The sequence below is a fragment of the Acipenser ruthenus genome, chromosome 16, assembly GCF_902713425.1.
Source record: "Acipenser ruthenus chromosome 16, fAciRut3.2 maternal haplotype, whole genome shotgun sequence".
NCBI classification, from domain to species: domain Eukaryota; kingdom Metazoa; phylum Chordata; class Actinopteri; order Acipenseriformes; family Acipenseridae; genus Acipenser; species Acipenser ruthenus.
Window position 1 is genome coordinate 112,501 of NC_081204.1, and position 12,728 is coordinate 125,228.

General features: G+C 51.0%; 1 protein-coding gene across 4 annotated transcripts in view; it reads left to right on the forward strand.

Moving 5' to 3' along the window:
• LOC131697671 (cadherin EGF LAG seven-pass G-type receptor 3-like) overlaps window positions 1-12,728 on the forward strand; it is a 46,150-nt gene that overhangs the window by 8,096 nt on the left and 25,326 nt on the right. For all 4 annotated transcript variants that reach the window (XM_058988207.1, XM_058988209.1, XM_058988210.1 and 1 more), the window contains exons 2-12: window positions 2,578-3,201; window positions 5,352-5,574; window positions 5,919-6,034; window positions 6,554-6,642; window positions 7,231-7,388; window positions 7,808-7,971; window positions 8,178-8,303; window positions 9,075-9,244; window positions 9,955-10,140; window positions 10,693-10,803; window positions 11,189-11,357. In XM_058988207.1, the coding sequence (XP_058844190.1) occupies window positions 2,578-3,201; window positions 5,352-5,574; window positions 5,919-6,034; window positions 6,554-6,642; window positions 7,231-7,388; window positions 7,808-7,971; window positions 8,178-8,303; window positions 9,075-9,244; window positions 9,955-10,140; window positions 10,693-10,803; window positions 11,189-11,357 (2,136 nt within the window). The remainder of the gene's footprint in view (window positions 1-2,577; window positions 3,202-5,351; window positions 5,575-5,918; window positions 6,035-6,553; window positions 6,643-7,230; window positions 7,389-7,807; window positions 7,972-8,177; window positions 8,304-9,074; window positions 9,245-9,954; window positions 10,141-10,692; window positions 10,804-11,188; window positions 11,358-12,728) is intronic.

Genomic DNA, 12,728 nt, shown 5'->3' on the forward strand with positions numbered 1-12,728 from the left:
CACACACACCCTGCCTGGGGGAGAGGGGGTTCAGTTACACACACACCCTGCCTGGGGGAGAGGGGGTTCAGTTACACACACACCCTGCCTGGGGGAGAGGGGGAAATGAAACTGTCTCTCCTCCTCTCTGCCACAGCATGCCTGGGGGGTAGAGGGAGGGGGGAGGGGCAGAGCAGCTGTGCATTCATAGAACTGTTGAGGACCAGCTGGCTGAGGGGACTCTTTTCTGGGCTGAGCTCTTGGGTTTGCAGAGTCTTGTACTGAAGGGAGTCTGGCTCAATTCTGTTTAGGTGCATCCAGAATTTGAGTGCTCTTTTTTGCATGTTGGTGAGCAGTGGGTAGCGGTCTAATTCAGCCCTGCACGCATGCTCTGGTGTTTTCTGCTGTACCTGTAATATGTGTTTGCAGAATTCAGCATGCAGGGTTTCTACTGGATGTTTATCCCATTTTATATAATCTTGTTAACTGACTGGACCCCATACCTCACTTCCATATCGTATGATGGGCTGGATAACACTGTCACATATCGTTATCCGGATTCTAACAGGTGTGTTTGTTTTGCATTCGCTGCCAGGTTAAAGCTCCCTGACGCACTGATGGTCAGGCCCAGGTAGTTATAATGTGTGGTGTGTTCTCGGGTGGTGCTGCCTGAGTGAAGTGCTCTCTGCTTTCGTCAGCTCTGCTCTTTCTCTGTAAGGTTCACTGTCAGAGCCCCGTGTGACAGTACTGCTCTGACAGCCACAGGCTCTGCTGCAGCCCCTGCTCTGTGGAGGACAGCAGGACCTTGTCATCTGCGTAGAGCAGGAATTTCATTTCTTTGTCATGTAGAGTGAGTCCAGGGACTGCAGACTGCTCCAGCACCGTTGCTAGCTCGCTGATATAGATGTTGAACAGTGTTGGGCTCAGACTGCAGCTCTGTTTCACTCCACGCTCCTGTTTGAAGAATTCAGTTCTTTTGTTGTCAGTTTTTATTCCGCACTTGTTTTCTGAATACATTGACTTTATGATGTTGTAAATCTTACGCCCTACACCACTTTGGAGAATTTTATAATGTAGACCTTCATGCCACAGCCTCCCTTTCTCTCTCACTCTCTCTCTCTCTGCAGTGATTGTTTCTCTACAGCTGCTCCCCGTCTCTGACTGGGTTTCTTTCTCTCTTGTGTTCCAGTCCGTGTTGTGTCTGGTGTTCATCTCGTTTCTGAATCACTGGGTTTCTTTCTGTCTTGTGTTCCAGTCCGTGTTGTGTCTGGTGTTCATCTCGTTTCTGAATCACTGGGTTTCTTTCTGTCTTGTGTTCCAGTCTGTGTTGTGTGTGGTGTTCATCTCGTTTCTGAATCACTGGGTTTCTTTCTCTCTTGTGTTCCAGTCCGTGTTGTGTCTGGTGTTCATCTCATTTCTGAATCACTGGGTTTCTTTCTCTCTTGTGTTCCAGTCCGTGTTGTGTCTGGTGTTCATCTCGTTTCTGAATCACTGGGTTTCTTTCTCTCTTGTGTTCCAGTCCGTGTTGTGTCTGGTGTTCATCTCATTTCTGAATCACTGGGTTTCTTTCTCTCTTGTGTTCCAGCCCGTGTTGTGTGTGGTGTTCATCTCGTTTCTGAATCACTGGGTTTCTTTCTCTCTTGTGTTCCAGCCCGTGTTGTGTCTGGTGTTCATCTCGTTTCTGAATCACTGGGTTTCTTTCTCTCTTGTGTTCCAGCCCGTGTTGTGTGTGGTGTTCATCTCATTTCTGAATCACTGGGTTTCTTTCTCTCTTGTGTTCCAGTCCGTGTTGTGTCTGGTGTTCATCTCATTTCTGAATCACTGGGTTTCTTTCTCTCTTGTGTTCCAGCCCGTGTTGTGTGTGGTGTTCATCTCGTTTCTGAATCACTGGGTTTCTTTCTCTCTTGTTGAAGTAGGAGGGGGAGGGTCTCATTTCTGATTCACTGAATCACTGGAGCAGCTGTTGTTGCAGACTCACAGCGGGGGATGGGCCCTGATTGCGTTTGTGTGTCTGAAACCAGGACAGACCGGGCCGAACCAAACAGACAGACCTGCTCACAAACCTGCACACACAGTCCCACACACGGAGACGCAGGCTCGCTCACACTAGTAGATGCACAGGGTCCAGGGTGGCAATAAGCAGCAGGTTTGATCATGTCTCCCCAGGGCGAGTGTCCTACATACTGGGCCAGCCCTGCCAGCCTCTGATGAATAGAGATCCGTAAACAATGAACAGATAGTGCTGCTCCTCAGCACTGCGAGCTGGAGAGACGAGCTGGGAGACTGCTGGGGGGGGGGGGCAGGGCTGACAGTGGGAGCTGTGCTGGAGAGCAGTGTGTGTGTGTGTGTGCTGGAGAGCAGCGTGTGTGCATGCATGCATGCGTGCGTGCGTGTGTGTGTGTGCTGGAGAGCAGTGTGTGTGTGTGTGTGAGTGTGTGTGTGTGTGTGTGTGTGTGTATGCTGGAGAGCAGTGTGCGTGCGTGCGTGCGTGTGTATCCACAGTGCTCAGATGTAGTGGCAGTTATATTAGTGTGTAATCTCATGGTGTTGTACATTACGATAACCTGTCGGTCTGTGTCTGTGTGTCTGTCCCTGCAGACGGGATCCACAGTGTGACGGCTCAGTGTGTGCTCCGTGTCCTCATCATCACGGAGGACATGCTGTCCAACAGCGTGACGGTGCGTCTGCAGGACGTGTCCCAGGACCGCTTCCTGTCCCCGCTGCTGGGACACTTCCTGGACGGGGTGTCCTCCGTGCTATCTGTCCCCCAGGAGGACATCTTCGTGTTCAACATCCAGCAGGACGGGGACGCAGACATCCTGAACGTCAGCTTCTCCGCCCTGCTGCCTGGGGGGCTCTTCCTCCCCTCCGAGGCCCTGGAGGAGCAGCTGTACCTGAGCCGGCCACGTCTCACGGCCCGAGCCATGCTGGAGGTGCTGCCCTTCGATGACAACGTGTGCCTGCGAGAGCCCTGCCAGAACTACATGAAGTGTGTCTCCGTGCTGCAGTTCAACAGCTCCGCCCCCTTCATCACCTCCGCCTCCGTCCTCTTCCGCCCCATCCACCCAATCACGGGGCTGCGCTGCCGCTGCCCGCCCGGCTTCACAGGGGACTACTGCGACACGGAGATCAACCTGTGCTACTCCAAGCCCTGCCTGAGCGGGGGGGTGTGCGCGCGCAGGGAGGGCGGCTACAGCTGCATCTGCAGAGAGGGCTACACCGGTGAGTCGCTCCCCCCTCCCAGCCATGCTGACTTCATACGCTTCTGCTGGGACCAGCCTGTTCTTCAACAGACAAAGACCTTTGCTAAGATGTTATTTATTATAGTTTTCTTCTATTCTCTAATTATACAGTATATATATATATATATATATATATATATATATATATATATATATATATATATATATATATATATACTTACACCAGTTTTTTTTTATTACCATGCTTCTGTCTTCTTTATCACACTATATTGTCTAGGCTTCAGCTCTCTCTCTCTCTGTCTCTGATCTCTCTCTCTCTCTCCCCCTCCCCCTCTCTCTCCCTCTCTCTCCCTCTCTCTCTCTCCCTCTCTCTCTCTCTCTCTCTCTCTCTCTCTCTCTCTCCCTCTCTCTCTCTCTCTCCTCCGGGCTCATATCTCTAGATGAGATTATTTCTTTTCTTTACTTTTCATTTCCTCTCTGAAGTCAGACAACACCACCAGAGAGTCTCTTGTCTCTCTGATACTCAGACCTGCTTTTCCAAGCTAGAAATGTATGTAATTGGTTGGCAACAACTCTCTCTAAAACCTTGGCTAAAAATGGGAGATTGGATATTGGTTTATAGTTACTAAGTGCTTTAGGGTGGAGGTTGGTTTTTTTGGAGCAAAGGCTTTACCACGGCGACCTTAAATGCAGAGGGAACTCTACCAGAGAAAAGTGCTTCATTTATCATTGATAGGATGCGTGTATTAATGGCACAAAACCCATCTTCTAATAATGTGGTAGGAATTGGATCAAGGGCACACGTAGCAGGTCTCATACGTGGAACTAATGCTGTCAGGTCTCTGTCAGGAATCTCAGAAAAAGCCTCCATTGCAATTCCATCAGGTCTAGTTAGATCAGGTAAAGAAGAATGGTCCACACTAGAAGGATTGTGAGCAATCAGATCTCTGATGTCAATTATTTCATTATTAAAATAAGTTTAGAAGTCATTGCAAGTGATATCAGAGCCAGTCGTGGAGGTGTAGTATTAGGAGGGGAGTTATTCATTTATCTACAGATGCAAACAGAAAGCCAGGAATAGTAGATTTGCTTCAGTCAGGGTAGAGTAGTATAAGGATCTAGCTTGGGACAAAGCCTTCCTGTATTTCACCTGATGGTTTTTCTGAGCAAGGTCATGCAGATTGGTACGCTTCAATCTGCGTTCCAGTTTGCGAGCCTCACATGTGAGTATCCGAGTCGAGCCAGTGAGCCTCGCTGTGCTTCTTCTGGAATGCCACCTGCGAGTCTAACTGCTGCTGCAGTATCTCAACTCGGAGTCTCAGTGAGTGTGGGTATTAACCATCCCATCCAAGCACTGATGGACTGGAGACAACTTGAACATCTCACAGAGCTTTACAGGACTTCAGGGATTCATGAGCCGAGATTTGACTGGATGATCCTGGCTCTTTACAGGACTTCAGGGATTCATGAGCCGAGATTTGATTGGATGATCCTGGCTCTTTACAGGACTTCAGGGATTCATGTGCCGAGATTTGATTGGATGATCCTGGCTCTTTACAGGACTTCAGGGATTCATGACCTGAGTTTTGATTGCATTGAATAGATTCTCAGTTAAGGAGTAATTTGGAGGAGAAGCCGTGATCATGGATACATTGCCCTCGGCTCTAAGCCATGTTTCAGTTAACGCTATGGTTTCCCTTTCTGATTGGCTGTGTGAGCCGGTTTATCTTTCTGATTGGCTGTGTGAGCCGGTTTCCTTTTCTGATTGGCTGTGTGAGCCGGTTTCTCTTTCTGATTGGCTGTGTGAGCCGGTTTCTCTTTCTGATTGGCTGTGTGAGCCGGTTTCTCTTTTTGATTGGCTGTGTGAGCTGGTTTCTCTCGGTGTAATTCAAGCAGGGGAAGCGATGATCACAGGAATCAATACAGGAATCTGGAGCAGTAAATAAGAAGTGGACGGGGGCCTAATCTATAATGTGATGTCCATCATGGAAGCTTTCAATCCCATCACTGCCGCCCCTCCCCAGGGCCCTGTAGCAGTCTGCAGGGAGGGGGGGTGCACGTGTGCAAGCTGCAGGAGGGACTAAGCATGGCTTATTTACAAAAGGGTTGCAGCTGTGTAGGGATAACCTGCAGCAGGGTCTGTGCTGAGAGCTGCCATCTCGTCCCCAGGAGAGCACTGCGAGGTGGACAGTCGCGCTGGCCGCTGTGTCCCAGGGGTCTGTGGGAATGGAGGGACCTGCACAGAGCTGCCGGAGGGGGGGTTCCGCTGCGACTGTCCCTCGGGGGGCTTCGAGAAACCCTACTGCACCGTCACAGCCAGGTCCTTCCCTCCCAAATCCTTCATCATGTTCAGAGGACTGCGGCAGAGATTCCACCTTTCCATCTCCCTCTCGTGAGTATTAACTGAGAGAGTGAGAGAGAGACAGAGACAGAGTGTGAGAGAGTGAGAGAGAGAGTGAGAGAGTGTGAGAGTGAGAGAGTGTGTGCAGGTGAGATCGTCAGCACTGAGATCTCAGATTGTGATCTGCTCAGAAGCGCAGAGTCTGTGCTGGTTAGTATTTACTGGTTTGTGATCTGGTCTTTAACATTGTTTTGTCTGTGTTTGTATGTGCGTGTCTGTGCTCTGTGTGTGTGTGTGTGTGTGTGTGTGTACTCTGTGTGTGTGTGTGTGTACTCTGTGTGTGTGTGTGTGTGTATCTGTGTACTCTGTGTCTGTGTCTCTGTGTGTGTATTCAGGTTTGCCACTCTGGAGTCCAGCGGGCTGCTGCTGTATAACGGCCGATTCAACGAGAAGCACGACTTCATCGCTCTGGAGATCGTCGAGGGGCAGGTGCAGCTCAAGTACTCCACAGGTCAGTGCAGGACAGGTGCAGCTCAAGTACTCCACAGGTCAGTGCAGGACAGGTTCAGCTCAAGTACTCCACAGGTCAGTGCAGGACAGGTGCAGCTCAAGTACTCCACAGGTCAGTGCAGGACAGGTGCAGCTCAAGTACTCCACAGGTCAGTGCAGGACAGGTGCAGCTCAAGTACTCCACAGGTCAGTGCAGGACAGGTGCAGCTCAAGTACTCCACAGGTCAGTGCAGGGCAGGTGCAGCTCAAGTACTCCACAGGTCAGTGCAGGACAGGTGCAGCTCAAGTACTCCACAGGTCAGTGCAGGACAGGTGCAGCTCAAGTACTCCACAGGTCAGTGCAGGACAGGTGCAGCTCAAGTACTCCACAGGTCAGTGCAGGGCAGGTGCAGCTCAAGTACTCCACAGGTCAGTGCAGGGCAGGTGCAGCTCAAGTACTCCACAGTGCTGTACTGGAGTCCTGTAGAGGTCCCTGGGTTTGATCAGGTGTAACCTGCTGTCCCTCACTATCTGTCCCCAGGTGAGTCCTCCACCCAGGTGAGCCCTTATCTGCCTGGGGGGGTGAGCGATGGAAACTGGCACACCGTCCAGGTGCAGTACTACAACAAGGTAGGCACAGAGACTGGCTGTCTGTATCAGTGTGTCTGTGTATCAGTGTGTTTGTGTATCAGTGTGTCTGTGTATCAGTGTATCACTGTGTCTGTGTATCTGTGTATCAGTGTGTCTGTGTATCAGTGTGTCTGTGTATCAGTGTATCGGTGTATCAGTGTGTCTGTGTGTCTGTGTATAAGTGTGTCTGTGTATCAGTGTGTCTGTGTATCAGTGTATCAGTGTGTCTGTGTATCAGTGTATCAGTGTGTCTGTGTATCAGTGTGTCTGTGTATCAGTGTGTCTGTCTGCACACTCCCTGCTCCTCTCTGTGTGTGAGTATATTCCTTGTCATTCTCTGTGTATGTGTCTATTCCCCTCTCTCTCACTCTCTCACTCTTTCTTTGTGTATTTCCTGGGTCTCACTGTCTCGCACTCTGAGTGTATACACCACCCCCCTCCCCCTCACTCCTCTCTCTGTCTCCCCAGCCCAAGCTCAGCTCCTCTGGTGAGGCTCAAGTCCCCTCACCCCTCTCTCTGTCTCCCCAGCCCAAGCTCAGCTCCTCTGGTGAGGCTCAAGTCCCCTCACCCCTCTCTCTGTCTCCCCAGCCCAAGCTCAGCTCCTCTGGTGAGGCTCAGGGCCCCTCAGAGGAGAAGGTGGCGGTCGTGACGCTGGACGACTGCGACACGGCCCTCGCTCTGCGCTTCGGACAGCAGATCGGAAACTACAGCTGCGCAGCGCAGGGAGTGCAATCCAGCACCAAGAAGTGAGTCCGCAGGGCAGAGCCTGCATGTGTGAGTGAGTGTGTGTGTGTGAGTGTGTGTGTGAGTGTGTGTGTCTGTGAGTGTGTGTGTGTGTGTGTGTGTGTGTGTGCGACTGTGTGTGAGTGTGTGTGTGTGAGTGTGAGTGTGAGTGTGAGTGTGTGTGTGAGTGTGAGTGTGTGTGTGTGAGTGAGAGAGTGCACACACAATCTTCAGCCAATATAAGGCAGGTCACTGGAGACTCAGGGCAGTGCACACTGCCCCCCTGTGGCAAGACTGCACATTGCAGCTGCAGGCAGCACAGACACCTCCAAATACAAATAGCAACCGGACAGATTTCGAGACCGTTGAAACGGGTACTGCAGTATCGTTTGCCTCCTCTCACTCTGTGCACCTCCCCCCTCTCTCTGTCTCTGTTCTCCAGATCTCTGGACCTGACGGGTCCTCTCTTGCTGGGCGGTGTTCCGAACCTTCCTGAGAATTTCCCCGTGCTGAGCAGGGAGTTCATCGGCTGCATGAAGGACCTGCACATCGATAACCGCAGGATAGACATGGCCGGCTACATCGCCAACAATGGCACCCTGCCTGGTGAGTCATGACGTCGTAGTGACAGTGCTGAGGGGTCCCTGTGACAGTGACTGTGCTGTGCTCTGACCCGTCTCCCCTCTCACCTCTCCCCTCTCACCTCTCCCCTCTCCCCGCTCCCCTCTCCCCGCTCCCCTCTCCCCGCTCCCCTCTCCCCGCTCCCCTCTCCTCTCTCCCCGCTCCCCTCTCCTCTCTCCCCTCTCCCCCAGGCTGCAGTGCTAAGCTGTCTTTCTGCGATGGGAACCCGTGCAAAAACGGAGGCACCTGCCGAGTGACCTGGGAGACCTTCTCCTGTGAGTGCCCCCTGGGGTTCGGAGGCAAGGACTGCAGCCATGGTGAGACCCGGATCTGTGTGTGTGTACGTGCGTGCGTGCGTGTGTGTGTGTGTGTGGAGGGGGCTCAGTGTGTGTGTGTGTGTGTGTGTGTGTGTGTGTGTGTGGAGGGGGCTCAGTGTGTGTGTGTGTGTGTGTGTGTGCGTGCGTGCGTGTGTGTGCGTGTGTTTGTGTGGAGGGGGCTCAGTGTGTGTGTGTGTGTGTGTGTGTGTGTGTGGAGGGGGTTCTCTCCTGTGCGATCTGTCTGCTGAAACTGTGCAGAATCATTTTTTATATTAAAAGATTTATAATCTCGTATTATAACTATCTCTACAATAAATCACAAAAACAAGATTGTACTATTTTAAGTTCAGAATTGTGTCACGTGCTCCTACACTCAGGATAAGATGGGATTGTGTCACGTGCTCCTACACTCAGGATAAGATGGGATTGTGTCACGTGCTCCTACACTCAGGATAAGATGGGATTGTGATGAATCCTTAGCAGTGATACACACACACACACACACACACACACACACTGATACACACACACACACACACAGATACACACACACACACACACAGATAAACACTCAGATATACACACACATCTACACACACACCCTCACACACTCACACTGAAATGCTCGCTGTGTCTTCAGATTCACCCAGAATGCAGGTCAGAGATCATGTCAGTTTGTGTGTCTGTCAGCGTCCATGCAGCGGGGTGTCAGTTCAGGAGGGCTCCCCTAGGTGGTACTCACACTAACGCCTCCCCCTGTGCTCCCTGTAGTGATGCAGCACCCACACCGCTTCCTAGGGAACAGCGCCCTCTGGTGGGACCTGAAGAACGAGGTGACCGTCTCACTGCCCTGGTACCTGGGGCTCATGTTTCGAACCCGCGCCGCTGAGGGTGTGCTACTGCAGGCACACGCGGGACAATACACCAGCATGGCCTTCCAGGTGAGAGACCAGTACACACCAGTATAGCATGACCTTCCAGGTGAGAGACCAGTACACACCAGTATAGCATGGCCTTCCAGGTGAGAGACTAGTACACACAAGTATAGCATGACCTTCCAGGTGAGAGACCAGTACACACCAGTATAGCATGACCTTCCAGGTGAGAGACCAGTACACACCAGTATAGCATGACCTTCCAGGTGAGAGACCAGTACACACCAGTATAGCATGACCTTCCCAGTGAGAGACCAGTACACACCAGTATAGCATGACCTTCCCGGTGAGAGACCAGTACACACCAGTATAGCATGACCTTCCCGGTGAGAGACCAGTACACACCAGTATAGCATGACCTTCCCGGTGAGAGACCAGTACACACCAGTATAGCATGACCTTCCCGGTGAGAGACCAGTACACACCAGTATAGCATGGCCTTCCCGGTGAGATACCAGTACACACCAGTATAGCATGGCCTTCCCGGTGAGAGACTGCTGTAGACCATCACACAAACCTGGCCGTTATCAGCACAATGTGGAGCTGGTGCTGCAATCTGACAGCATCATGTGACACTGATTCCTGAGCACCCGTGTGTATCGGGGATTCCAGCACTGAGTCAGAGGCTCCGTTAGGGAAGGAGATGTAGGGAGGGATGTTGTGGAGCGGGCGAGTGGCTAACACCCCTGTCTCCCCCCCTGCCCCCCTCTCTCCAGCTGGACGGCGGTCAGCTCTCGTTCCTGGTCAACCGCGGCTCGAGCCGCATGGTCCGGCTGCTGCTTGACCAGGTGCAGGTGAACGATGGGAAGTGGCACGACCTGCAGCTGGAGCTGAGAGACGTGCGCAGCGGCCGGGACACGCGCTACGTGGCAACCGTGCGGCTGGACTTCGGACGCTTCCAGGTAAGAGTGTGCAGCACCGCGTGGGGCTGTGTGAGGCTGTATGATGCTGTGTTGCTGTGTGCGTGAGGCTGTGTGAGGCTGTGTGATGCTGTGTTGCTGTGTGTGTGTCAGGCTGTGTGAAGCTGTGTGATGCTGTGTTGCTGTGTGCGTGAGGCTGTGTGGGGCTGTGTGATGCTGTGTTGCTGTGTGTGTGTCAGGCTGTGTGAATGCTGTGTTGCTGTGTGTGTGTCAGGCTGTGTGAGGCTGTGTGATGCTGTGTTGCTGTGTGTGTGTCAGGCTGTGTGAGGCTGTGTGATGCTGTGTTGCTGTGTGTGTGTCAGGCTGTGTGAAGCTGTGTGATGCTGTGTTGCTGTGTGTGTGTCAGGCTGTGTGAGGCTGTGTGATGCTGTGTTGCTGTGTGTGTGTCAGGCTGTGTGAAGCTGTGTGATGCTGTGTTGCTGTGTGTGTGTCAGGCTGTGTGAAGCTGTGTCATGCTGTGCTGCTGTGTGTGTGTCAGGCTATGTGATACTGTGTCTCCTCTCCTCTCTCTTCTCTCTCTCTCTCTCTCCGCAGGGCACGGTGATTGTGGGTAATGATCTCCACGGTCTCAAGGTGAAGCACCTGCATGTGGGCGGAGTCCTGGGGACGGGGGAGGTGCAGAGCGGAGCGCGGGGGTGCATACAGGTGAGCACACCTGAGCACAAACACTAACTGTGTGTTCATACAGTGTAACTGTGCTGTGTCTTCATACAGTGTAACTGTGCTGTCTCTTCATACAGTGTAACTGTGCTGTCTCTTCATGCAGTGTAACTGTGCTGTCTCTTCATACAGTGTAACTGTGCTGTCTCTTCATGCAGTGTAACTGTGCTGTCTCTTCATGCAGTGTAACTGTGCTGTCTCTTCATGCAGTGTAACTGTGCTGTCTCTTCATACAGTGTAACTGTGCTGTCTCTTCATGCAGTGTAACTGTGCTGTCTCTTCATACAGTGTAACTGTGCTGTCTCTTCATGCAGTGTAACTGTGCTGTCTCTTCATACAGTGTAACTGTGCTGTCTCTTCATCCCCTCAGGGGGTGCGTTTGGGGGACACTCCAGCGGGGATGCCCCTGCCCAAGCCGACGCGCTCGTTCAAGGTGGAGTTGGGGTGCAGCGTGGGGGACCCCTGTGATTCCAGCCCCTGCCCCTCGCACAGCTACTGCAGTGATGAGTGGCAGCACGCCTCCTGCCTCTGTGATCCAGGTACTGCACTGTGCTCACCAGCTGCCTTTTCATTTCATTTCATTTCCCACAACGCTTTAGATTTTATTCTCCACTCGAAGGTTTGTATTTAGATTGATAATGAACGGATGCTTCTGTTTACCTTGTGTCACTCTCCCTGCCAGCGATGTGTCCTAGATCAGAGAGTGCAATACTGGAGGATGTCTCAAATGAACTGACTCTTCTCACTCTCCACAGCGATGTGTCCTGGATCAGAGAGGGCAATACTGGAGGATGTCTCAAATGAACTGACTCCTCTCACTCTCCCTAAGGTAGTGTTTTGAAGTTGAGTGACAGCAGTTAGAACTCTAAGGTAGTGTTTTGAAGTTGAGTGACAGCAGTTAGAACTCTAAGGTAGTGTTTTGAAGTTGAGTGACAGCAGTTAGAACTCTAAGGTAGTGTTTTGAAGTTGAGTGACAGCAGTTAGAACTCTAAGGTAGTGTTTTGAAGTTGAGTGACAGCAGTTAGAACTCTAAGGTAGTGTTTTGAAGTTGAGTGACAGCAGTTAGAACTCTAAGGTAGTGTTTTGAAGTTGAGTGGCAGCAGTTAGAACTCTAAGGTAGTGTTTTGAAGTTGAGTGACAGCAGTTAGAACTCTAAGGTAGTGTTTTGAAGTTGAGTGACAGCAGTTAGAACTCTAAGGTAGTGTTTTGAAGTTGAGTGACAGCAGTTAGAACTCTAAGGTAGTGTTTTGAAGTTGAGTGACAGCAGTTAGAACTCTAAGGTAGTGTTTTGAAGTTGAGTGACAGCAGTTAGAACTCTAAGGTAGTGTTTTGAAGTTGAGTGACAGCAGTTAGAACTCTAAGGTAGTGTTTTGAAGTTGAGTGACAGCAGTTAGAACTCTAAGGTAGTGTTTTGAAGTTGAGTGACAGCAGTTAGAACTCTAAGGTAGTGTTTTGAAGTTGAGTGACAGCAGTTAGAACTCTAAGGTAGTGTTTTGAAGTTGAGTGACAGCAGTTAGAACTCTAAGGTAGTGTTTTGAAGTTGAGTGACAGCAGTTAGAACTCTAAGGTAGTGTTTTGAAGTTGAGTGACAGCAGTTAGAACTCTAAGGTAGTGTTTTGAAGTTGAGTGACCGCAGTTAGAACTCTAAGGTAGTGTTTTGAAGTTGAGTGACAGCAGTTAGAACTCTAAGGTAGTGTTTTGAAGTTGAGTGACAGCAGTTAGAACTCTAAGGTAGTGTTTTGAAGTTGAGTGACAGCAGTTAGAACTCTAAGGTAGTGTTTTGAAGTTGAGTGACAGCAGTTAGAACTCTAAGGTAGTGTTTTGAAGTTGAGTGACAGCAGTTAGAACTCTAAGGTAGTGTTTTGAAGTTGAGTGACAGCAGTTAGAACTCTAAGGTAGTGTTTTGAAGT